General features: G+C 33.5%; 1 protein-coding gene across 1 annotated transcript; it reads left to right on the forward strand.

Annotated features, from left to right (window-relative positions):
- Positions 1-262: 262 nt before the first annotated feature.
- Positions 263-23,760, forward strand: LOC139528465 (NACHT and WD repeat domain-containing protein 2-like). The gene is made up of 7 exons (XM_071324449.1): positions 263-612; positions 11,570-11,791; positions 12,315-12,403; positions 12,803-12,916; positions 13,449-13,632; positions 14,302-14,427; positions 18,317-23,760. The coding sequence occupies exons 1-7, from the start codon at positions 588-590 to the stop codon at positions 22,891-22,893; spliced, it is 5,337 nt and encodes a 1,778-aa protein (XP_071180550.1). The 5' UTR covers positions 263-587; the 3' UTR covers positions 22,894-23,760.
- Positions 23,761-25,193: the final 1,433 nt, after the last annotated feature.

A 25,193-nucleotide genomic window follows, 5' to 3' on the forward strand; every position in this document is an offset into this window, starting at 1 on the left:
AACAAACTGGAAAACGTTTGAATAATTTTTCTGCTCAGTACAGTTGAATACGAATTTCATTAGCAAAAAACGTTTATACCAAATAAGTTATCAATATTTATTCCTTCTATTCAACAAATATTTAAAAGAAGAATTAAATTGAATTATATATGTTAAGTATAGCGCGTTTGTTGTGTATTATATCATTTCTCCATATTAGAAGCCATAAAACTGGTGAACCAACTGACTCTAACGAATCTTTCTATGTAGCCTTTAACTTTATAGATCGTTACAAAAAGATCAAACTTCGATGGGTATATATCTTTATTTTCCTGACTGATAGTGTTCCAAGGGGATTTAAATAAGCAAATTTGTACAAATCTATTAGACGTAGCTAAGGTTTTAAAATTCATTGTTTTGCCATTGGATTTAATTTAAAAAGAACTAGTGGCGAAGCTACCGGGTATTGTGATCGAACTTCACAAGTACAACAGTTATTCGGAACTTGATTAATCTTCGAGTTAATACTATAACCAGAAGAAAAATACAAAAAAAACTATATTTATGCAATATATGAACAATGGAATCGAATTAGGATTAGTTCAGAAATGAATGGATTAGCCATAGAAGACGGTAAGGTCTTAAACGGATTTATTGAATCATGTAGTCTATGATGTAATATTTTGAATGTCATTTTAAATAGCTATTTCTCCTAATACAATACAATGCGTTGGTGGTCAATAAGGCAATTATATCTAATTTCAAACGAGCAAATAGTAACAAGTATTTTATCTGTTTGTAATGTCGTAGGAAAACAAACAAACAAAAAATTAGAAATTTGTGATCAGATTATGCTATGAAAGATGAATAAAGGGAGGTTTGGGTAAAACTATAAGTCAATGAGACAGCAACCCAACACCCAACAACTCAAATGACCAAAAGTCATCAAGAGGTCAAAATGCAGTCTTTAAAATATTTTTGAGATGAATAATAACAATAAAGTGTTGTTCCTTTTCTTTGGGTTTTGTCAAATTGTGCGTGTAGACATTTTGTGACATTAATTAGTATCATACAATCCCATAGGCGGTGTCTGGTTGGGCCCCCCCCCCCTTTTTCGTAAGAAAAATTTGGCTGATTATATAGGGAATCACTGTAGCGTTACTTGAGCCGCCTTACAAAAAGTTTTGGATCCGCAACTGAATCCCTTGTCTCTCTCAACATAAGACCGAGGTGGTTATAGAAATCGCTCCGGGTAAAAACAATTTATACCGAAATAAATTCGACAGCAAATTCAAAAATATCAAACTCATTAAGATCCACTGGCGAGGTTCTTGCCTTGTGATCGGTTTAACTAATTCTTAACGCAAATGTGATGAAGAAAAAACATTTGCTAGGTATATGGTATAGGCACTTAGCTATTTGACATTATTCTTTTTCTGTAGTTGATAGCTTTTTTGGCTTGCTGTTGGCGTAAACAAACTTCTATTTTGGTTTATATTGATATACTATAATTATTTGAAATAACCCTTTTACGTTAACGACCGTTTAATGTTCAAAATCCTCTGAGGAAAATTGAAAACATTGAATTTGTGTTCGTTTTAATGTTTAATGCATCAAGGATATCGAAACTTTGCAATTTTATAAACGATGTTGGTGCTAATCAACCAAAATGATGTTCTGACAATCAATATTTTTATTCTTTTTACTCTTTTTCGAAAAATTAAAACAAATAACCCGAAAACATCTGCATTCTTAATGGGATTAATAGAATATAGAATATTATATAGATATAAAAAGATGTGATTAGAGTGTCAATGAGACAACTCTCCATCCAATTCATAATTTATAAATTTTAAAGTAAACCTGCTTGTTTTGGAAAAGCAAAGGTAATATCAAGCATAAAAGGGCTACTGGGCGTAATTACATGTATTTGAAAAAGCAAATATAAAATTAAGCCTTTAAGGGCTACTGGAAGAAATTACATGTATATACAAGCTTGGTTACGACAGCAACTGCTTGAAACATTATCATTGAACAGAAATATTTCATAGTTTCATGCATCGGATAACATTACCAAATCAGATTATCAGTTAAGTTAATAAATGGTCCGGACCTGCAAAACAGATTCAACGCTTCAAGCAAGTGACTATTCTGAATACAAGACAACATACGAAGCTGAAATCATTTGTGTGAACCCGTAAGAACATATCAACTAACTCCGCAAGGCCAATTAGCACTTGGTTTCATAAAATAGCCATTTTCAACTGAGGTTAGAACGTATGTTACCTTAATTCAAGAGAGTAAATGGTTTTCATGAAATAAAAGCATTGTTCTGAAACCATTTAGTTTGAGTATTGGATAATTTTCTGTTCAAATGGGGAAAAATCAACATATTTTTTTTTAGATACAGTATTACTGAAAGAATTGTTCTCAAAATGAAACACCCTTTATTGATGGCGTGTTCGAGGGAGGGAAACAAATCGTAATGTTATAATTACCAATGACAATTAAGTAATTACTTGACTAAACATTAAACTATCAGTTTATATTAACAACCAACCATTAGTTATGGATTGGTAATGTTTAACTATTGTAATTACCAACGAAATAGTATTTACTTTTCTTCCAAATCGATCATTTCAATCGAAAAATACTTAATATTGATCAAATTCATAACATATAAAACTGATAAGACCGTTTTGTGTTAACTAAATGTTTACTTTTTCAACATTGGAAATTAGCTGTCGGCCCTTTAATAAAGTATAACATAGGAACATTTGACAAAATGATTACTGTCTAATGCTGTCGGAATACACAAGGTGTAATTTAAGCGGCTATTGACTTTTGATATTAAAGTCTTTTAACACCACGCTCAGATCCTCGTCACCAATCTTGTTAGTATTTGAAAAGGATATTAACAAGACCCTTCTGTTCTCCAGAATAAGTAAAATAGACATATATATGCCCATGTTCTACCGTTTACAGTTTCTATGTGTTTGTCAAACATAAATGCGGTCATTGTAGTTTTAAAAAAACGCAATTTTGCGTTTGGGTATTGGTAGATAGCGGGTGTTGATCCAGTGGGTATCCAAAATAAAAACAGTGGTCAGTTTCGATCTCTTAAGTCATTCACCAACAAAGATGACAGGTTGTAAAATGGATTTGCCTAGACGTAATGAAAGTACCATGTTAATCTGACCAAAGTGCAGAACTGCGTTACCCTGCATGTAAAGAGGGAAAACAGGGATGAGAATTAAACGCATGGTTTAAGACGATGGGGCTTGTCTTCTGATCAGATGTAGTCCATTATCTTTGTCCGTCATACCGTCCGTCCCATTTTCGTGTATTCGCGCTCACTTAAGTGTGCCTCATGCAAATTTTATGAAACTCGTACCAAATGCTAACAACAACCAAACAAGCAGACAGAGTTCGAATGTGGGTGCGATTCATTTACAGTTCTAGAGTTATGCCCCTTTTTACTTAGAAAATTGCAAAGCTTGAGTTGGCTATTCTTTTCCTCAGAAATATTCTTCTTTTATTTTCACCTTGAAAGTAAAGTGATCGACATCAGATGATGTCGGAGTATGCATTTGACCTGTAGAAAAGTCTTTATATTTTTAAATAAAAAACGTTCTCTTCGCCATCATTGAACAACACCGTTTGAGTCACCAATTGTCTGGCAAAGAACGACCTAGACATTGTAACAGTACTGCAATACCTTTGTGCATTCACACATAAAGCCATTCAAGTTATACACAATATAGTATGCATTCTTAATAAGCATTTAAATATGACCATTGATTTGATCAAATCTGTTTAGATGATTATTTACGAATATCTGATTCTCACGAGAAAATATTCAATCAGATCAGCAGATCAGCTACGACCACGAAATAAATAATAATTCTGTTGTTTATTAAATTCTAACTAGTATGATGGCAATGACCATAAATAACGTATAACAAAGTCTTAATCTGATCAAATAATTGTTCATTAAAATATGTATGTGACTACGACCTTTATAAACAAGCTTTATTTCTGAAGGTTGCGATTAGGAGTGACGAACGATCCTAAAATTTTCGCTGAGGCTTTGTCAACTATTAGTAACCAGTCTTTGCTAGTTTAGAATCCGGATATACTGGTAGAAAATCCGGATCAATATTTGCTTTGGGGTCAAGTAGTCAGATATGTTTTCAATAGTTGTTAATTCTATATAAGTTTTCGTAGATTCCATTGTATTTGTCAAAAATCTTTTTTCAGACAACTGTAATGATAAAATGTATACGAGACCACCTGAATTAAAGATTTATATACATGTATAATTGTTACGAGCTGTAATGAATGAATTGAAACAAACTGTATAATTTAGACCTAAGATAGTATGACTTTTATATAAATAAAAGAATACACAAAAAAATGGGTCCGAAAGTTTGACCCGTCCCCCTTTATCGACGATCAACACATTTGAATGGGGATATGTATTTGCTCCCCCCCCCACCCACCCACCACCACCACCACCACCACCACTACCACCATACACACACAAACACTTTCATCTGGGTTGGAACCCACCTTTTAAAACCCCCTTTTCATCTGGGTTGGAACCCACCTTTTATTCTCTATGTCATAGTTATGAGCTAGTAAATTGATTTAAAAGGTAAATTGGGATAACTTGAGTAAGAATAAAATAAATAAATAAAAGACACAAGATTGATTTGTCTGCATAGGTCATTAACGATGCACAGTACGTATCGTATTCTTTTAAATGCTTTCATTGATTTAATTGACTATAGGAGTTTTTGGAGGGTATTTGATACGGACTTTTTATCAAATCAAATGTATGCTGACCTTCAGAATATCATGAATATATATCTTTGTGGTTTATTTTTTTTGTGTCATGGGGTTGATGTCTTATTTATGTATATCATATATACACCACATCCCTTTTTACTAATATTTATTATAGAAAATTGAAGGTTATTATTGAAATAGGATTGCATGAAATTCATAATACTATGTTTAAAAGAAATTAAAAGATATGACCTTCAGAAATCATTTGTAAGTAAAAGACATAAATTATAAAAGTTTAACTTTTATCATTAAATGATATATATATATATTGATACCTGTATTTTCAAGTCAATAAACAAATAATGTGAATAATACTTTGAATGTTTCAAAGGCCCGTTTTAGCTGTATTTAATTTTACCACTAAATACAAAATTTACATTAAGTTTAAGTAGCTTTAACTGCCTTTTAAAGTATTTTTTTGGTTTAAGACGTATCCGTGTTCTACATTTAATTTGTTTAATGCATAAATATTTACTTAATTTGAAAACCTTAAAAACAGCATGTCCGCATCTCATCAAAAGTGTGCATACCTTTTAGTATATAATCCATGATCATACATATCTAAGAGAAATTTAACGTTTTTCTTCACATTATAAAAGATTAAGTTGAATGATTTTATTATTTATTTCTCATGAAGGAATTTATAATCGTGATATAGATAGACAAATAACACAGCATATTTCCATGTTACTTTGGATGTAGTCGTTCTATTATGAGGGAGCCCAAAACATTTTTTTTTTTATCTCAAAACGAAAGAGTTTTGCTCCAAGACTTCAAAATTACTGAATCATGTGAATGCAAATATAACCTCAGGAATAGATTACCTTATCTGTATTTGCCAAAACTTTTAGGAATGTAAGGTCCTCAATGCTTTTCAACTTCGTACCTTATTTGACCTTTTTAACTTTTTTTATTCGAGCGTCAATGAATTGATGAGTCTTTTGTAGACAAAACGCGCGTCTGGCGTAAAAACGAAATTTCAATCATGGTATATAGGATGAGTTTTGTATATATATAATAAGTATATATATAATAACAACGTCACGAATATACTCCTATATATCATCCTTGAGATGACCTTTAGGTGGTTCTGCTTATCCGTAAGCCTATTTCCTATGCTTCTGTACCACCTACATGTATGCATGTACTTATGATAATAGTTAATACCTACAGCCCATACCGGTATCGTATAGTGGCCATCAAAAGACTCTCACCCACCTGATTTTGGCTACTTTTCACGTTTTCCGATTTTGAACTCTAAAATGGCATGTCCGTTCAATTTGCCATAATTTCATAAATACACATCTGAGAAGAGTTTATAGATCACGAATTGCATGGTTGAAGTCCTTGCTGTCAAGACAGTTCGGCTGGGGCAGTCTTAATAAAGTTTGAAGGGTCATACTGCCCATCAAAAAAATGTGGTCGCCATCACGGTTACAGGCGGGATTGGTGGCAAAGGGGTTTAAGAATCTTAGATAAAAAGTTTGAATACCTTTATTTCGACCCATAGTATTTTAATGCTGTTTTATTGGTCGTCGGAAGCTTAACGACACAACTAGTCCTTTGCATTTAAAAGTTCTTAAAAGAATCTTAAAACGTATCAGAATATATGTTACATTTGTCGTATGTATAAGAAAGATTTAATGTCTACATTTTATCTATGTTCTAAGGCTAATTTACGACTTGTATACAAATACAACACCAGTTAGGAGTAGATAAAGTGTCAAAAGTAGGGTATATATAATCAGTATTTTATCAGTATTTATTGTACTTGAGTATATTTATACCTTATAAAGAATAGAAACGTATACAATTCAGATAAACTTTGTCCCTAATGGAAAAGCAATTCAACAAATTGTAATTCCTTATTTATACAAATACCTAATGCTATTGTTTACATATACAATAAATAACATGTTTCTAGAGTTACCAGAAAAGGAGCCAAGAAGCTTAAAATTCGATTCCATGTTTAATCTGCTGTATGTGGTTTATAAACGATATAACCAACTACCTCCTATTTTCTTAACTGCACCACTTAAACATGCTAAATACATATGCTTAGTATGACCTTCTAGGCAGGTGACGGATTTATTGTTGGCATGAACACAGGGACTTGGTCAGAAGAATAAAATTTTGTTAGCAACGATTTTCGATTTTCGAATCTATTTTTCGTATTTCCTGTAAATCATAAACCTGTTTTTACGTTGGCTTCCCCATTTTTTTTTTTAGAAATGTGCAGTTTACTATCTATATCCGTATACTGAAACATCCCTGTGGTCATGAACTGCTCATCTAAAAAAGAAAGCTATTACACAAAATTGTCCATTTTCAGGTGACCTTTGAAAGCACCAGTAGTAACCCGAATGACCTCGCTTACTATTGACTGAATGACTTTACACCTTATTGATACTGGATTAAACCTTGTGACACAAGTGTCATTCATATTTCATGACAATTTTCATTGAAAACTGAATTTTTAAAAGCTAAATAAATGTTTTGATACGTACAAACTTCAATAACAACTCAAATCATATGTATAAATTATATATACATGTATGTACTGGTAAATATAGTGTATTGAAAGGAAACCAAAGAAGACTATAGATTTTTTAGAAGTTTGGCCAATCCAGTCTACTATTACGCTACTTGCTTGAATCTTTTCTGTTGGAAACTTGTGTGAAGAATCATTCAACTTGTAAATGCATATGAAATAAATTAGATTAGTCAATTACTTATTGAAAATGGAGTAGTGTATTATTTTTTCACTCCACTTTTTTTCGGACTTTGTGAAAATTTCCCAGATTTGAGATTTGAAGAGTTTCAGCTCACAAGCCAGTTTGACCAAGAGAAATCAATACAAGACAGTGGCGGATTCAAGTGGTTGCTGTAGAGGGCATGTATCCCCTTTTAATCGGTAAAATTATAGTTTTTTGACATGACATTGTCCCAAATGGCTTTGCCTCGTTCCGCTCGACAGTCTACTTTCGTTTTTTTTTTAAATATGACTTCTTTTTAAAAATCTAGGATCCACACCCGACAATGAAAATTAACAATGAAACCCTCAGCTCTTTCATTTACCAGTCTCTACTTCAATTCATAATTAGTTGAAACATATTGTATTGTTCAAAAAAGACAAACGAATTAGACATACGTTTTTCAGCTTTATAGTAACAACGCCTCCTCCAATTTTTTTTCCCTACACATCTTGTGTAAAACAGTTTGCCTTCATGGAACCAGATAACTTTAACATTGGAATTTCACTATAGAAATATATCAAGTGTCACAGATGTCAATATCTGAGAATCATGCGAATTGATTGATGATGAATTATATATACTGAAACTGTATACCATATATCTTACCGTTGTTATAGGACATAATACAACAAAACAATAAGGCTCATCCATAAACCCAACGCAACATTTATTATACAATGATGCACTGTCAAATGTTATACATATAATTTGAAAGAGTATTCATCTACTAGTATGTATTCTGTTGTTGTTAAAATTCTTATATTAGACAAGATCTAACAAGATAAATGAATACAAATATGAATAAAGTAGTACATGTTGCAATGGAACAAAACACAAAAAGACGTAGAGGTCAATACAATGCAGACAATTTTCTCAACCAATTTTTGCTTGAATTCTTTTTGGCCTACACCGGATGTATCAGAATGAAGAAAAATAAGGCGGAAAATACAAAAGTGACATTCAAAACTCACGAGTCGAGAGAAAAAAACCGGAAAAAGATGAATAGGTCCAGAAAACACTTTTACACTTTGAAAAGTATTTGCAGCTAATTACTCAAAAACGAAACGTCGTTATTTAGATCGGATTTCAATTTTAATATTATTTTTTACATACTTCAGACGGACACAGTACTAATGTACGTACGTCTGAAGTATATGAAAACTATTGTTAAAAAAACACATTAACCAATATATAAATATTACAGATTGGAAATCTGAATGGATCTATCCTATTTAATTACAGACAAGAGTAAAGTTAATTTTTAAAATGTATAGTTATCATGATAAAAGAAGCCATATCAAGTGTTAAACATTTAAGCTATTAGAATAAAACAGAGACATAAAGTTCACAAAGAATCTCATTATATCAAGTGTCAATAAATCAGAATATTTTATTTGGACCAAGGTGTAAATATTTTCTACATATATTGTAACGAATACACAGACATCTATCTATCAATGATATAAGTTCAAATATTGACTCAGATTTACTTTAAATTTTAGTAATACAATTCAGTTATGGTAAATCGTGTTGCAAGTTCAATGACAAAGCTAGTTTTCCTCAAACTTCAATACATATTTATGTTGAATAAATGTTCAAGATACTATGCGTTCAGTTTCATTTGTTCCATTTTAATAGCGAGACTTATAATTGCAACTTCAATGAGATGGAGCTATATCAGATTTTGCCTGTTTTTCAAGACATGACCTGAATATTCAAGGTCCATTGAATCTACACGCATGAACAGTGGCGTATCCAGAACTTTTCATAAAAGGGGTTGGGGGGGGGGGGGGGGGGGCGCTGACTAACCTAAGGGGGCCCCGCTCCAGTCATGCATGCTTTAGTGATTCCCTATATAATCAACCATTTTTTTCCCGGCACGAAAGGGGCCCCAGGCCCCCCTTGATCCGCCTATGATGGAAACAATACAATCTTTGTTCTTTTACCAGGGTCTGGTCCAGGGTTTGGTCCAGGGTTTGGGGGGAAGTGGCGTAATTGTCAAAATGATAATTATAATACTGTTACAATGTGTCATCCTTTTCAATTTGAAATAATACACTTATCTTTATATACAGCCAATGATATTGTTGGCTTTTTTCAAAACTACCTCTACCCTTTTTTATTGGGAAAATATGCGTCATTTTTATCAAATTGGGAAATCTATAATATCATGGATTTGACTGGAACTTCAATTTGCAGACCCCCTTTCAAGAAGTTAACGCTTATTTGAAATAAGACCCCTTGTTGTCAGTGAATATACATAAATAGACCATCAAATCTGCACATATAATCATTTCAGGCATGAAAAATATTTAAATGCGTGTTTTTTAGTTTGTATTTATGCACAATTACTACTAAGACTGCACTGGTTGGGGAAAAAGTTGTCTTTTTGGGAATAATTTTAAGCCATTTTTTTTCAAATTGGGATTTTTCTCCAGGGGAAAAAGCCTGTATTCTCCAGTAATTTAAACCAAACAATATCACTGACAGCAAACAAACAAAAACACATTCACAGACACAACAAACAAAACGACAAATCATTTGTCATTCATGCAGAAGTTTATTAAATTCTTTTACAGCCTTAGAGTTTTGATTTATAAGCCCTTTGCTCGTCAAATAAAATCCACAAGTTCGACTTTTTCGATCCGTTCATTATGAATCAATAAAATTCTTTCAACACTTAGATTTTATAATGTTTTGGTCCATTTTAAACCATAACGTAAAGATTAAAATTTTATGAATATTTTAATCCAAAATATATTATGTGAACAAAGGAAGAAACTCAAAAAGTTTAATCTTTATGTTCAATTAATATGCTTAGCAATAACATGTAAATGCAGTTAAATTTAAATTAAAAGTCGGAATGACAGGACTAATTTTTCCCATTCATCAACAATATGAAGCGGTAAAGTGTGGACAATGACATTAAAAGGTGAGATTGTCATTAATATTTTCCTTTAAAAAACCTTATTTTGAATTACAAAAAATAAACGGTTATTGACATTGCTATTTTAACTGTGGACCTTGTCTATAAATCAGTCCATTTTTTTACAAATATGAATGCGTTGACTAATAATACCTTCACGTCATAACAGTAGAAAAAAAACTTCAAAGAAGGAATTGTATTGGAAAAGACGGTTCATTGTGCATAAGTCGTATTGGTGTGGAAAAAGTACAACGAACAACACTTCAGATTTCTCCCTAAACATGTTTGTAATATCGATTACTGGACATGGATTCAGTTAAGACTTTTTGTCGACCATGCACAGCAGTAGTTGAGTGAACATTTATTTAAGTTGTTCATGGTGCATATGCAATATTTTCATTCCTAGGCTTGAATATGACTATTCATCCAAGCATCAGTTATCTACATAAAGTGATACTTCATGGAGAGGAATTAAGATCCGATCACAATCATAACACAACACAATTTACACTTTCAAGAGAGACGAACGACACCAAAGCTTAAGGGATATGTAAAATCATAAATTAAAACAAAAAAATATCATGGCAAAAAACTAAAAAGGCAAAGACAAACAGCAGTAAAAAACACAACATAAAGAGCTTCAGACTGAGCAAGTTGATAATTGGAAGCCCACAAACATACAAATGTAACAAAAAACAGTAGAATTAGATTTGTATAAGACCGTGATCCATGAAGCTGGGTCAAAATAAAAAAAAATATATTTGTTTACCCTTCCCCTACCGGTTCAAAAAATTATTTTACACAAACATTTCGAAATTATTTGTATACCCGAAATTAATTTGTTTCCATTTTTGAACAGTGATTGAACGCGAAAAGATTGATTATTAAAATAAATGCAATCTAATTGAGCACATACAACTGGCCTCCACTGGACAACGTCCAGTTAAAAAAATAACCTGCCTTCCTGGTCTGTTTACAACGGGTAGACAGGGGAAGTGGAAACAGACATTCTTTCAAATGTGACCCTGTTATAAAGGGACTTTTTTGTATTTTGCAGGTCCAGTTTATCCGTTCAGACTACGTCATTTAGATGATATCATCGACCAGGATGAGACCGATGAAGTCCGAAGAGAGATGGAAGTACCTCTTCGGTATAAAGACCTAATGGATACTGAACGATCTCATACAAAACAGATACTGTTTGGTGGCATTCTAGCAGAAGATATCCCCCACATTAGGTCTAAGGAGATTAAAATATACATCTGCTCTGCGGGAACAGGTATACATATAGAGTATATTAGTTCTTTAAATATGTAAGCTCTGACTGTAGAATTTAAAATCTTTTTTGTTTTAAAATTAAAAAAAAAATGAAACTAAAAGATAGGTCAGTTAACGTTTCGATATGTACTGCCTTGACAAGCCTGATTTCCCAAAGGTATAACACGCGAATCGTTTATCATTCAAATGAAACATGACAGATGATAGGGCTAAGGCCCACGGAAGCCGGTTATGTGTAGTTTTTATATAACTCATATAACTTTGTATCAGGACTAAGTTAATTCGTTATCACGACTTATTTACTCGTTATAACGACATATCTAACTCGTGATCACTAAATTGAGCCGTCATAACGGTTGACTAAGTCATGATAAAGCGTTTGAGCTATTTAGATTCATTATAACATCTACAAACCCAGTTCTTCTTACTATTAACTTAGTCCTAATAAAGACATGTTCGCATAAGCACTTACCAGCCTCCATTTGTGTATAGTTTTACATGTAATATTTCTCTTGCTTATTTAGATTCTGAGGTTGAAAGAGATGCTTTTGTTGAGGATGTTTACCCTGCTCTCCGAGACTACTGTAAAGAGACACATGGACTTGATTTCCATGTAAGTATGTATACTGTTAGAGTCATGTGGTGAACTCATAGATGCTTTGTCCTGTTCTGTCTTGTCAACTAAAACAAAACTTCGTGGTATTTTGTCAAACGTTGACTCGCCATATTAAATGGTAAATTTTAATGAAATCCTGCCTGGCAAAGTAAAATATCGAAAGTTTAAAACTATGAAAAAAATCCAATGTAATTATACTAGTATTCAATTTGACCGGTTCCAGATGTCTTTGTGAAACACACGTAAACCAGTACTATACGGATAGTCCTCAGTTGTACCTTTTTTCATTTTTCTAACATTTAACGTAGGTATTTCATCATTTATACATTGTGTACGGGTCAAAAACCGTAATATAAAGATAAAGTTTTTAGTATCTTAATTATTTTATTATTGCAGGCAATTGATATGAGATGGGGTATAGACTATTCAGAAAATGGATGGCCATCTACAGACACATGCCTTAAAGAGCTCCAACACTGCCAAACACATTCTTTGGGTCCAAGTATTGTGGTATGTTTCAATTTGGATTAAATCATTTCAAATGTATTTGTATACAATTGGTTATATATTAAAAACAAAGAAAAAAAAGAAGATTTGGTATGATTGCCAATGAGACAACTCACCACAAGAGACAAAAATGACACAGAAATTAACAACTATAGGTCACAATACGGCCTGCAGCAATGAGCAAAGCCTATACCACATAGTCAGCTATAAAAGGCCGCGAAATGACAATGTAAAACAATTCAAATGAGAAAACTAACGGCCTTATTTATATAAAAAAATGATTATCCTACCAAAATAAATTTTCATAAAAAGTAAATTGAAACTGACTGGAACCAGCCCAGTGGACCAATTATTTACAAAAATAAAATCAAAATTAAGAAAATTGAAAATGTTTTGATTTCAAGTATATATTTTTTTTGACAACTGTGCAATGGTAAATGAAAAGAATACCTACCAAATTCAATAGAAAATTATCGAAATTTATGAAAAATGCAAAATAAGCAAAATTAATCATACGTGTTTTTTCTTTTAAAAGGCAATTTTAGGACAGAAATACAAACGATTTACACCACCAGAGACGATAGAGGAAGAAGAATTCGAGTTACTGAAAGAGTCGTTGATGGAGGAGGAAAACATCGCGTTATTAGACGTGATATATGAAAAAGATACAAACATAAACCCGGCAGTGTACCGACTTCAACGGCCTAGTACCGACAAAGGTAATCGTCAATTATATCAAACTTTTACTTTCACTTTATGACCAGTAGGATTATGAAACTATTTTACACGAAAAGAAAATCAGATGTCAGTACGAACGTGGAGACCACAAGAAAAAACGAATAAAAAGCCAGGAGTCGATTTCACCAAAAACTTTTTTTTGATATAAATAAGGCCGTTAGTTTTCTCGTTTAAATTTTTTTACATTGTCATATCGGGGACTTTTATAGCTGACTATGCGGTATGGGCTTTGCTCATTGTTGAAGGCCGTACGGTGACATATAGTTGTTAATGTCTGTGTCATTTTGGTGTCTTGTGGACAGTTGTCTCATTGGCAATCATGCCGCATCTTCTTTTTTTATATTTATGACTAAGATTGATCGTAAGTCATGAACAATTTAGTATACTTAAGATCAATCTTAGTCGTAATTTTTTTGTGAAATCGACTACAGATATTTTTGTTAACAAACAGACACACAAAGAGATAAAGGACAATGGTCCACAAATAAACAACAACAAAAATGTACGGATACACACCTAAGTAAGGTTTACGTTTAAACACTAACATAGTATATTCAAGAAAACACAAAGCAAGTGTAATAAATCAGCAAATACTGACACATGTACTAAAAAATACAGAAAGTAAGCAAACAAGTACCATTTTTTTTTAGATCCATCGTCAAAAATGTGGAAAGATACACAGAAAACTGTTCAGGAAATATTGGAAGACGCTGCCCGAACGTGTTTGGAAAGTAACAAAATTAGCAAGGAAAAGTTTCTGAAATATACATCTAGTGGTAAGTATTTCAAATGATCAATTAACTTATTGTTTTCCCCTCTTTTAATTTACAGTTGTACATTTATATTGGTACATGAATGAGGGGCATACAAAAGGGGGGGGGGGGGGGGGTTCTTAGGGAAGAACGCGAAATAAAGTTGCTATTTCCCGATGAACGAACAATTAAAAATTTCTTGCACGTTGATTGTTTTACCTATTTCACGAAACACGGCGAATAACGAACCCTTTTCACGGTTGCACGTGAAATAAAATTGGCATAACACGTTGCACGAAAATAACCCTTTACCACCCTCATGAATGTGTCAAATATTTAATACATGTACTCCCGCTCTGTACCATTGTCCTAGATAAGATAGAGGCGAAACAAAGTTAAAAACAAAATAGAACCGAAAAAACCGGAAAGCGACCATAAGACAAGCACCAATATACAAATCGCAACAAAGTAATCTAAATTCTGAGCAACCCGAACCCCACCAAAACATTGACATTATACATTTTGATTGTATATATTTTGGTTTCTGGTAAACAAATAGTTTAAGACTGCACCCAATTCCAAGCCAGCTTAAGGATCCTGGATAAAACGATGGGATCTTTTGAACTGAGTGCTGACCAAAATTTTATTCTTTGACACAAATTACCGTATCTCGTGCGAAGCTATTGAATATCATTCAGAGGCACAATGTTTCAAATCATGCACATTTAAATAAATATTTCACGCTTGATCAAATAATTTAGGTGGTCAATGACAACTCCAAATGCTGCAGAAAATAAGCATAAACATTTATAACATAAGGTTTATGGAGATACCGAATACGTTCAGAAATAAGCAATACAATACCAATTAAAGTTCAATTCTTCTTGAATAATTGATAGGTCTTTCCTTCCATTTTCTTTTAATTATACTGTCATAAATAAATATATCATATATATCGATTGATTAATTTATTGATTAGTTGGTTGGTTGGTTGGTTGGATGATTGGTTTATTAATTAAACACTTGATATAGGGTCTCTTGAAACAAGCGAAAAAAAAGAGACCTTGGATTCCGTATTAAACACATGAAACGGAAACATGCATTGATTGATTGGTTGGCTGGTTAAACACGTTGGTTGGTTAGTTAAATACGTTTGTTAAACATGTTGGTTAAACACGTTGGTTAAACATGTTGGTTAAACACGTTGGTTGGATAGGCTCAATTAAAACAAGCGAAAAAAAACCTTGGATCCCGTTTGAAACACATGAAACGTGACATGCATTGATTGATTTTTTGGTTGGTTGTGTTAAACACGTTGGTTGGTTAGTTAAACACGTTGGTTAAACATGCTGGTTAAACACGTTGGTTGAATACGTTGGTTAAACACGTTGGTTGGATAGGCTCAATTAAAACAAGCGAAAAAAAAACCTTGGATCCCGTATGAAACACATGAAACGTGACATGCATTGATTGATTGATTGGTGGGTTGGTTAAACACGTTGGTTGGTTAGTTAAACACGTTGGTTAAACATGTTGGTTAAACACGTTGGTTGGATAGGCTCAATTAAAACAAGCGAAAAAAAACCTTGGATCCCGTATGAAACACATGAAACGTGACATGCATTGATTGATTGGTTGATTGGTTAAACACGTTGGTTGGTTAGTTAAACAAGTTGGTTGGTTAGTTAAACACGTTGGTTAAACACGTTGGTTAAACAAGTCGGTTAAACACGTTGGTTAAACACGTTGGTTGGATAGGCTCAATGAAAACAAGCGGGAAAAAATCCTTGGATCCCGTATGAAACACATGAAACGTGACATGCATTGATTGATTGGTTGGTTGGTTGGTTAAACACGTTGGTTGGTTAGTTAAACACTTTGGTTAAACATGTTGGTTAAACACGTTGGTTAAACACGTTGGTTGGATAGGCTCAATTAAAACAAGCGAAAAAAAAAACTTGGATCCCGTATGAAACACATGAAACGGAAACATGCATTGATTGATTGGTTTGTTGGTTGGTTAAACACGTTGGTTGGTTAGTTAAACACGTTGGTTAAACACGTTGGTTTAACACGTTGGTTAAACACGTTGGTTAAACACGTTGGTTAAACACGTTGGTTGAATAGGCTCAATTAAAACAAGCGAGAAAAAAAACCTTGGATCCCGTATGAAACACATGAAACGGAAACATGCATTGATTGATTGGTTAGTTAAACACGTTGGTTGGTTAGTTAAACACGTTGGTTAAACATGTTGGTTTAACACGTTGGTTAAACACGTTGGTTAAACACGTTGGTGAAACACGTTGGTTAAACACGTTGGTTAAACACGTTGGTTGGATAGGCTGAATTAAAACAAGCGAAAAAAAACAACATTGGATCCCGTATGAAACACATGAAACAGAAACATGCATTGATTGATTGGTTGGTTGGTTGGTTGGTTGGTTAAACACGTTGGTAAAACATGTTGGTAAAACACGTTGGTTAAACACGTTGGTTAAACACGTTGGAAAGTGTCAATTAAAACAAGCGAAAAAAAGAGACCTTGGATCCCGTATTAAACACATGAAACGGAAACTTGCTTTGATTGATTGATTGATTGATTGATTAATTGATTGATTGATTGATTGATTGATTGATTGATTGATTGGTTGGTTGGTTGGAATTCAAACACACATAAAACTGTTTAAATAGTGCCAAAAAACACATAATTTGATGACCTTGACCTTTGACCTTGTGACCTTCGTCAAGGTCATTGCTCCACAAGGTCATTGCAAAAGATTGTATGGGTCAAGGACCTTTTGTTAAAGAGTTTTGCCTAAAAATGGCTTTTTAAAAACCATCAATGGGAGTTATGTCCCTTACATGATGGTAAAATCAGTATAGTCATAATGTAAAAAAGTTGCCCCTTGAAGTACCAATCATTTTCAACTGCTTAATTTTTCTGTATCTATAACCGTTCAATAGTTATAGGGAAATGAAAAACTTTTGAAAATCTAAAATATGACCTTGACCTTTGACCTTGACCTATATTTTCTAGTTTTGGTCCAATGAACTCAAATCTGAAGACCCGCAGTCTTTATGACTTACGGTTCATGAGATTTATATGCATATCGAAAATTTAAATATTCAAGGGGAAATAACTCCTATAATAAGTCACCGGATCGCTTCGGTTAAAATTATTTGAACTTGTATCATTTGGCAAGGAACATTTAAAAAAAAACCATTTGCCGCTAAGTCTTATAGTTTATGAGATATAGCGATAACAGTGTTTTTTGTAATTAGGGAGATAACTCCTATAAAGTAAATAGTACACTTCGGTGCCCCTTTTACAAGATAGCTTTTATTAACCCGATACTTGATACCAAAGATCATTTTGATATCTTGCGTACTTTTATCACCGATTAACTTTGAAAAACGGCGGAAGAAAAAGAATAATAATAATAATAATAATAATAAACAAACGAAATACAGTAAGGTCTTTCCATTTAAGAAAGGAAAGACCTTAATAACATTAAAGTAGGCAAACACACACCATTTTGTTATTTAACCAGATATAAAGATTCAAAATGTAGAAAGTAAAGATTGAACTTAGTATATGATAGTATGTTAATGCAGATTTTAAATTTCGAATCATGGAAATATATGCGGGAGATACCAAGTGGGCATTAAAAACTGGAAACATGAGAATGCATTGGCACCGAAACAAGTCCACAAAATATGTCAAAGAAAACTAAAGACTGTGAAAAACAAAACTGAACAAAACTGAGCGTGACTCATGTATTCCGGAGGTATATTAAGTAGATCATGTTTCTCTAGAGGCATCCGCTATTTTTTTTAGAAGTACGTGTTCTATGTAACTTTATATTAACTTAAAATCAACTATATTAAATGAATATTCATTTATCTTCAGAAATTCATCAGGAAATCCAGCAAGGCATTCTGAACCAATCAGACAGAGACGATAAATGCTTGTTTTTTAGTAGGCTTGTATCAAACATGGACGATTTGCTGACGTCATCAAAAAGACCGAAATTCTTAGATATTCTTCCTTGCAACAATGAACAGGATATAAACGCCGAAATTGCTGCTAATTCACTTAGAAAAGAAGTTCTGGGAAATCTGGATTCAAATAACAGCAGGGAAAATTTTGTTGATTTTAGTACGAATGGTATACACTACAAAAACGTAGATGAATATACCCAAAATGTATGTCGATACTTACACAATTCAGTCAAGAAATTAATAGATTATGCCGTTAAAAATCAAAATACCCTCCACAGTGACAATTTATATCGTGAAGTTGTTCAACATTGGCATGCGTCAATAAATTCCTCACAGCCTTTCGTAGGCAGAGACAACATTCTCAGCAAGGTCAAAGAATATCTTCTCTCTGAAACTGATCAGCCATTAGTAATAACAGGTGTATCCGGTTCAGGAAAGTCATCGATAATTGCAAAGATTGCATCAGATGTAAATATAGCAATAAAGAATGAAGATCTGGCGATGAGAACAGCTTTGGTCTTCCGGTTCGTAGGTCAAACACAAAATTCCGTCACTGCGCAGGAGCTGCTTTACTCATTGTGTAACCAACTTGCTTTTGTTATGGGCAAGTATCGTCATGATGTCCCAAAAGACTTCAAAGCTTTAAAACTTTATTTCATTGAAATGGTTCAAAGAGGAGAATTTGGCGGGATGCTTATAATTCTAATCGATTCTCTTGACTTGTTGTCAACATTTGAAAATGGACACAAGTTAGAATGGTTACCATCAAGAGTTGCAGTAAATGTTAAAATTGTAGTTTCGGTAAATTCTGAATGTAAGGAATGCTTGACAAGACTCGTACACAAATGTCCAGACAACATTGTAGATATTTTACCATTATCAAACACGGATTGTGAAAATGTTATGAAAGTGATGATGAACAAAGAACGACGGAGTGTCTCTTATGACCAATGGAAGCTTGTTCAACATGCATTTCAAAACTGTACACTACCATTATTTGTTAAAATAGTGTTCGATGAAGTTTCGTTATGGCATTCGTATGATGATTCGGAAACTCAAGTTCTTGGAAACAGCGTCAATGACGTTATTGATAATATTTTTCATAGAGCAGAAATAAAATTCGGGAAACATATTTTATCCGGAGTACTCGGATATTTAACAGCCTCAAGAGACGGCTTATCAGAATCCGAACTGGTTGATATTTTATCATCCGATGAAGACAATTTGAATCACGTGTTCTGTACTTGGCATCCGAAGGTAAGACGTTATCCGGCTTATCTCGTAAGTGTTATTCGACAGTATTTTGAACGTTACCTACTGGAAAAAGAATGCGACAGTATTCGTGTTCTATGTTGGAAATACCCTTGCTTCAAGATCGTAGCACATGGTCGATACGTTAGAAATGACGAAGAGAAGCTGCATTCCACCATTGCAGATTATTTCCTAGGAAAATGGGGAGGATTCACTAGGAAACCTTGTACATATCCATCAAGATTGACGGCAAAAAAGAAGATGATGACTTCAGATGATAAAGCGTGTCGGCTCCTTCCTGTTCAGCACAATTTTCACGGCGAGTCAGAGGTGCGAGGATTATATAATAAACGAAAAATGACAGAACTACCATTTAGCCTAATGTCTAGTGGTCGACATGGAGATTTACGGTCAGAAACATTTTGCAACTTTCATTATATTTATTATCGCCTGAAAGCATCATCATTAGAACACTTACTTGCCGACTTCGATATGTTTCACGACAGAGAGACAACCTTAGTAGCCGATGCTTTACGCATGTCTGGAGCTGCCTTACAAGCCGATGTCGATTCACTAGGAGTCGAGTTGACCGGTCGTTTGCTTCCACATTCTAGACGTTTCAATTTCATAAGAGAACTTATATACCAGTGCGATTTAGCAGCACAAGCGCATTGTCCACTTGTTCCGAACTGCCAAATATACAGTGCTCCTGGTGGACCTTTACAGTACGAATGTGATGTAGGTGGAAACGTGTTCTGTCCAATTGATATTGATGTATTCAATAGCCCAGATGGTATTTTATTAACAGCAAAGCCTCATTTTAGTTCTCGAGTTAGGGTTTGGGAATTATCAAGAGGCGATTCGAGGCCGGATATGATGATGCCTCTTGGAGAAATACACCCGACTCGTGACGGACGATTTCTCAATATAATTCAGAATGACCAAATGATAAAAATATATCGATCAGATTGCGGTGAACTGCATGGTGAAATCGTATATGGACATGGACGTGTTTCAGATATAGAAGTTTCAAATAAATATATCACATTTTGTGTAGAAAAGGGTACTGGGCCATACATAATAGATGTAGACGCTAAGTCAGTTCTGCATCGTTTCAGCTTTCATGCGCATGCCGTCGCGGTTAGTCCAGACGAGAACTATGTAGCATTCAATTCCGAGAAGAATATTCTGCTTTATCAAATGCCATTGATGGAGCGAAAATGTATGGCGCAAGCATCAGATGTTCCGCAAGATATTATATTCAGTAACAACAAACCAAAATGTTTCATTTTTACCAAGTCAAAAATCGTCGAATCAATTGAGTTTGACGTTGTCAGTCGTAAATTCACATGCAAATTCATATTCAGCGACCTTGAACTACGACAGTGTGTTATTTCAAACACACAAAAATATCTGCTTTGTCGAAGTGCAAAATGTCTTCATTTGGTGTATACGCATGACAATAAACTGTTACGAAAGTTCGATAAACTACCGGAAGATGTTATAGTAGAGCAATCATCTAATTTCACAGGAGCAGAGTTTACACCGGAAGATAAATATATTGTGGCATCAAGATATACATTTCTGGCCGTTTGGGATACTGTTACGGGTAATCCTTTGAGAGTACTTCAGTCTTCTGTATCACCAATTCTAAGAGTGTACACTTCCAATGCTGTCAACAAAGTAGTATCTTTACTGGCCGATAATTCATTTCAAGTTTGGAATCTAGAAAATATAGATTCAAATATACTGCATTCAAATAACATCTTTCCCGGAAACGTGTTTGGAGCACAACTGTCAACAGTCAGTCAGAAGATAGTGGCATTTGAGGGAAGAGTTCCAGAAGCAAAGGTATTGAGTTTACGAAATGGTCAAGTAACAGACATCCTTCAGCATAGTCATAATACGGACGACAAAGTCAGACAAGTCATCTTGTCACCTAATGGGCGATTTGCTGTAACTCGTGGTCAGAGAGCAGAAGATATGACTGAAGGTTCTACAGTTTGGCGAGTACTTCGTGATGATGTAGTTTGGGATTTGGAGGCTAGTAAAAGAACACATTATTCTGGTAACAATCGGTTTGTGAATTTCACTAAGGACAGTGAATATGCAGTCTTCATCTCACTGGTAAATTATTCACGTTATGATTGGAGTGACAATACATATGCTCTTTCTGTTGTTCAGGCAGAAAATGGCATTACTAGGACTGTACCTTTCCCACCATGTACAGAATTTGTTTCACCTCCGTGTATCGTTCTATGTGGAAGCACAAATTATTTTACAGCAATCGTCCAAATCTGCAATAAAACCCACGACCCAAAATCTAAGAAAGAAAGATCAAGACATTATGAGGTACAGCTTTTGTTGGAGGACATATCTGGAACGGAAGAGGAAACAACTTTTCTGAAGATTCAAAATGTTTTAGAAGAAGCAGAAGAAGATTGTCAATTCATAGATGTCAAAACGAACTTGAAAAACCAATTGGTTCTTATGTATGCAAAAGGGTTGGACCAATATGTTTTTGAAATGGAGAAGGGCCTCGTTCGTCCATCGTATATTCAAAAGGGTCTTATTGTGTATGATTTCAAGAACAAAGGAATCCTTAAACACATCCCGGAATTTCTTTCGCCATCGTCAGACATCAACAACTTAACTTTATCTCGCAATTCCATGATCGTAATGGACCAAAACCGATCTGTTTTCAATGTAGTTAACCCGAAGTCTGTTATACCCATCGATAAGCAATTTGGCATTGGTACACCACGATTTGTTTTAGATGGTCGTTTTATTGTTGGCCTTACTCCAAATTTTAGGGAAGTAATTGTCGTGCGAACTTGTGATGGAATTGTCAAAGGTCACATGTTTGTACATGGCTGTGCCACGTGTGTATCGGTAGGCGCAGACGATCGAACAGTTGTTGTTGGTTGTGAAGATGGTCGTGTAATGATTCTCACTATAATTCTAGAACTCTGTGATCCTGTTAGGGAAATAATACAATCGTTCCCAAGCAGACAGATTAAGCCAGAAAAAGAACCGGATTCAATGAGACTTATCAAGAAAGACATAAGACACATGATGTGTCGAACACCAGATCACGCGAGACTTTCTGCGAGATTACAGACTAGTGCTATAGAAGAAAATCGAAGACCGCCATCTCACAGAATAATTTCAACTGGTGTCTCAATGACACAGAATATCAAACGTTCGCGTTCGGAAGTATGCTCTGTGCAATAAATTCTATATTTAAATATGCCATAATGTCGTAGGTACTTGTACACCAGATTACACTCAACCTTTTCTTCTTTTTTATTAGAGAGTGAGTGATAGATAGTGTTAAATAAAAAAAAATCAAATGAGAATGGGATTAATAAAATTAACGGTACCAATTTTCTTGCACCAGATGCGCATTTCGACAATACATGTCTCTTCATTCCTTTCAATGAAAAGTTGAGGGCAACCTAGTCTGCAAGTATATGTGAATATGATGCATATAGCTGCATTCATCAAATATCAAATAAATTAAGTTGCAATAAGTTTAAAAAAAAACTTAAATCTATATCATTGTTTCGTTATTCATAATAGATTGTTCAAAATATTGATATCATATGAAGAAGCTAATTTTTTTTTTTTTTTAAATTTCTCAACACCTGAGGCCAAATCTGTTTGCAAGGTTTATTTTTTATTTATTCTTGACTATCCCCAACTAGTTTTTTTTTACAATTGTATAAATAACAATATTTACCAATAAACTGCCTTTGCAAAAGAATTTTTGTTCCATGCATAATTATGATTTTATGCATACATAATTAAGGAGTTCAATATTATTTGTTCAGGTATATTTGTTTTTTGTTCTATTTTGATATGTTTTAATTTATTATCCCGGATTGTTTGTTTTCACTTAAATAATGTATTATCCTGATAAAAAGATTGATTAAAAGACAAATTATTGTACACAAAATCTCCTTTATCTCGAATAATTCGGTGTTCTTTTGCGCTAAAAGTTTAAAAAGGTAAATTTATTGTAGTCTCGTATTTGTTAAGACTTTAAAATTGTATTTTAATATTTATTTGTAATTTAGAGATATATATATTTACTATTTAGTTCTTTTTACTTTATTTTCTGCCCAAGACTTATGATAAGTCAGGAATGTGACAGTTGTTTTCCATTAGTTCCGTTGATTTAGTTTATAAAGTTTGATTTTGTCGTTTTTTTGGATTTCCCTCTTTTTGAATTAACTTTGGAGTTCTGTATTTTTGTCATACTTTTTATCAGTATTAGTCATGGTTTAAAACTACACGAAATGCAAGTCTTTCTTTGTTTTTAATGCATTATAATGCATATGACTAAAAGATATGTGGAGAGTATGGTTTTTCGACGGCAAACACCAAACACAAAACCTAACAGTTTCTAAAAATAACAAATAGTGAAGTTTGAAAAAAGAATTTCATCACAAAATGATTTCAGGTAGGTAGAATCGGATATGACCACAAATACATTATACCCACAATTATTTGCCAACTGTAGCATTGATACCACACATCTCACAAAAAGATTGCAGATTATCAAAAAAACATAATAATACGTCTAGGGATTTCTACGCAGCGTGGACTACTGGTGTTTAAACATACCCATGTTTCTGAATATGATTGAAAACACGTATGTTGTAAGATCAACAAGTCGCTTAATATTGTTTTGGTGTAATTGCACATTAATTCTAAAACTAAATTCTCAAAATGTTCAAAAGTTTAGAAGTGTCTGTACCAAGACAAGAATATAACAGTTGTTACCCATTCGTTTGATGTCTTTCAGCTTCTGATTATGCTATTTTATAATAGACTTTCGGGTTTGAGTTTTAAAGCTATAGATTTATTGATTGTCTAGTTCCATATCGTTTGACTTACATCTGAACTACTAAATAAACTCATCATAGATACCAGGATTACAATTGTGTGCGTAAGATCAAGATTCCTCAATGATAAACACGGTACCCTCCTTTCTTTTTCTTTAGATGTTTGATGTTGATATCGTATTACATGTATAACCAAGAGGATATGGACATATTCCCATTCCAGGATTTTCCATATATGATTAAACATTAGAATAGTTACTTGATTTATTACAAAAACTCCTAACCAAAAACAATTTGAGGAGGTGACTCAGATACTCCATCATAAAATAATATACTATTACTTTATCTACTGTGTGACATAGGAAGAAAACGAGTTATTTGTGTTTTTAATCTTCTTTCATTTGACCATCATGTCTGTCAAATTATGGCTATTGTATTACACTCCTTGTTTATTCATAGTTTGGACCATGACCTGGTTAGGATTTGTCACATTAAGCAAACAAATTTCCTCAAAACATGTTTGACTGATTTTTATGAAAATGCAGTCTTTAATGAACTACAAGATTTCTTTTTTATGTTAACATTGATCATTTTCGTTTGAAGTGGACCTGGTAATAGTATGATTTATTTTTTATGTCACCATGTTATATAAGAGTAGGATGCTTAACTCAAAATTCATAAGGT

This window comes from Mytilus edulis, chromosome 6, assembly GCF_963676685.1.
Source record: "Mytilus edulis chromosome 6, xbMytEdul2.2, whole genome shotgun sequence".
Classification (NCBI taxonomy): Eukaryota; Metazoa; Mollusca; class Bivalvia; order Mytilida; family Mytilidae; genus Mytilus; species Mytilus edulis.

Coding starts and splice junctions, on each gene's coding strand:
- LOC139528465 (XM_071324449.1), top strand. CDS start 588: ATGAATGGATTAGCCATAGAAGACG. Junction 613..11,569: donor TGGATTAGCCATAGAAGACG/GTAAGGTCTTAA, acceptor TGTATTTTGCAG/GTCCAGTTTATCCGTTCAGA. Junction 11,792..12,314: donor CATCTGCTCTGCGGGAACAG/GTATACATATAG, acceptor TTGCTTATTTAG/ATTCTGAGGTTGAAAGAGAT.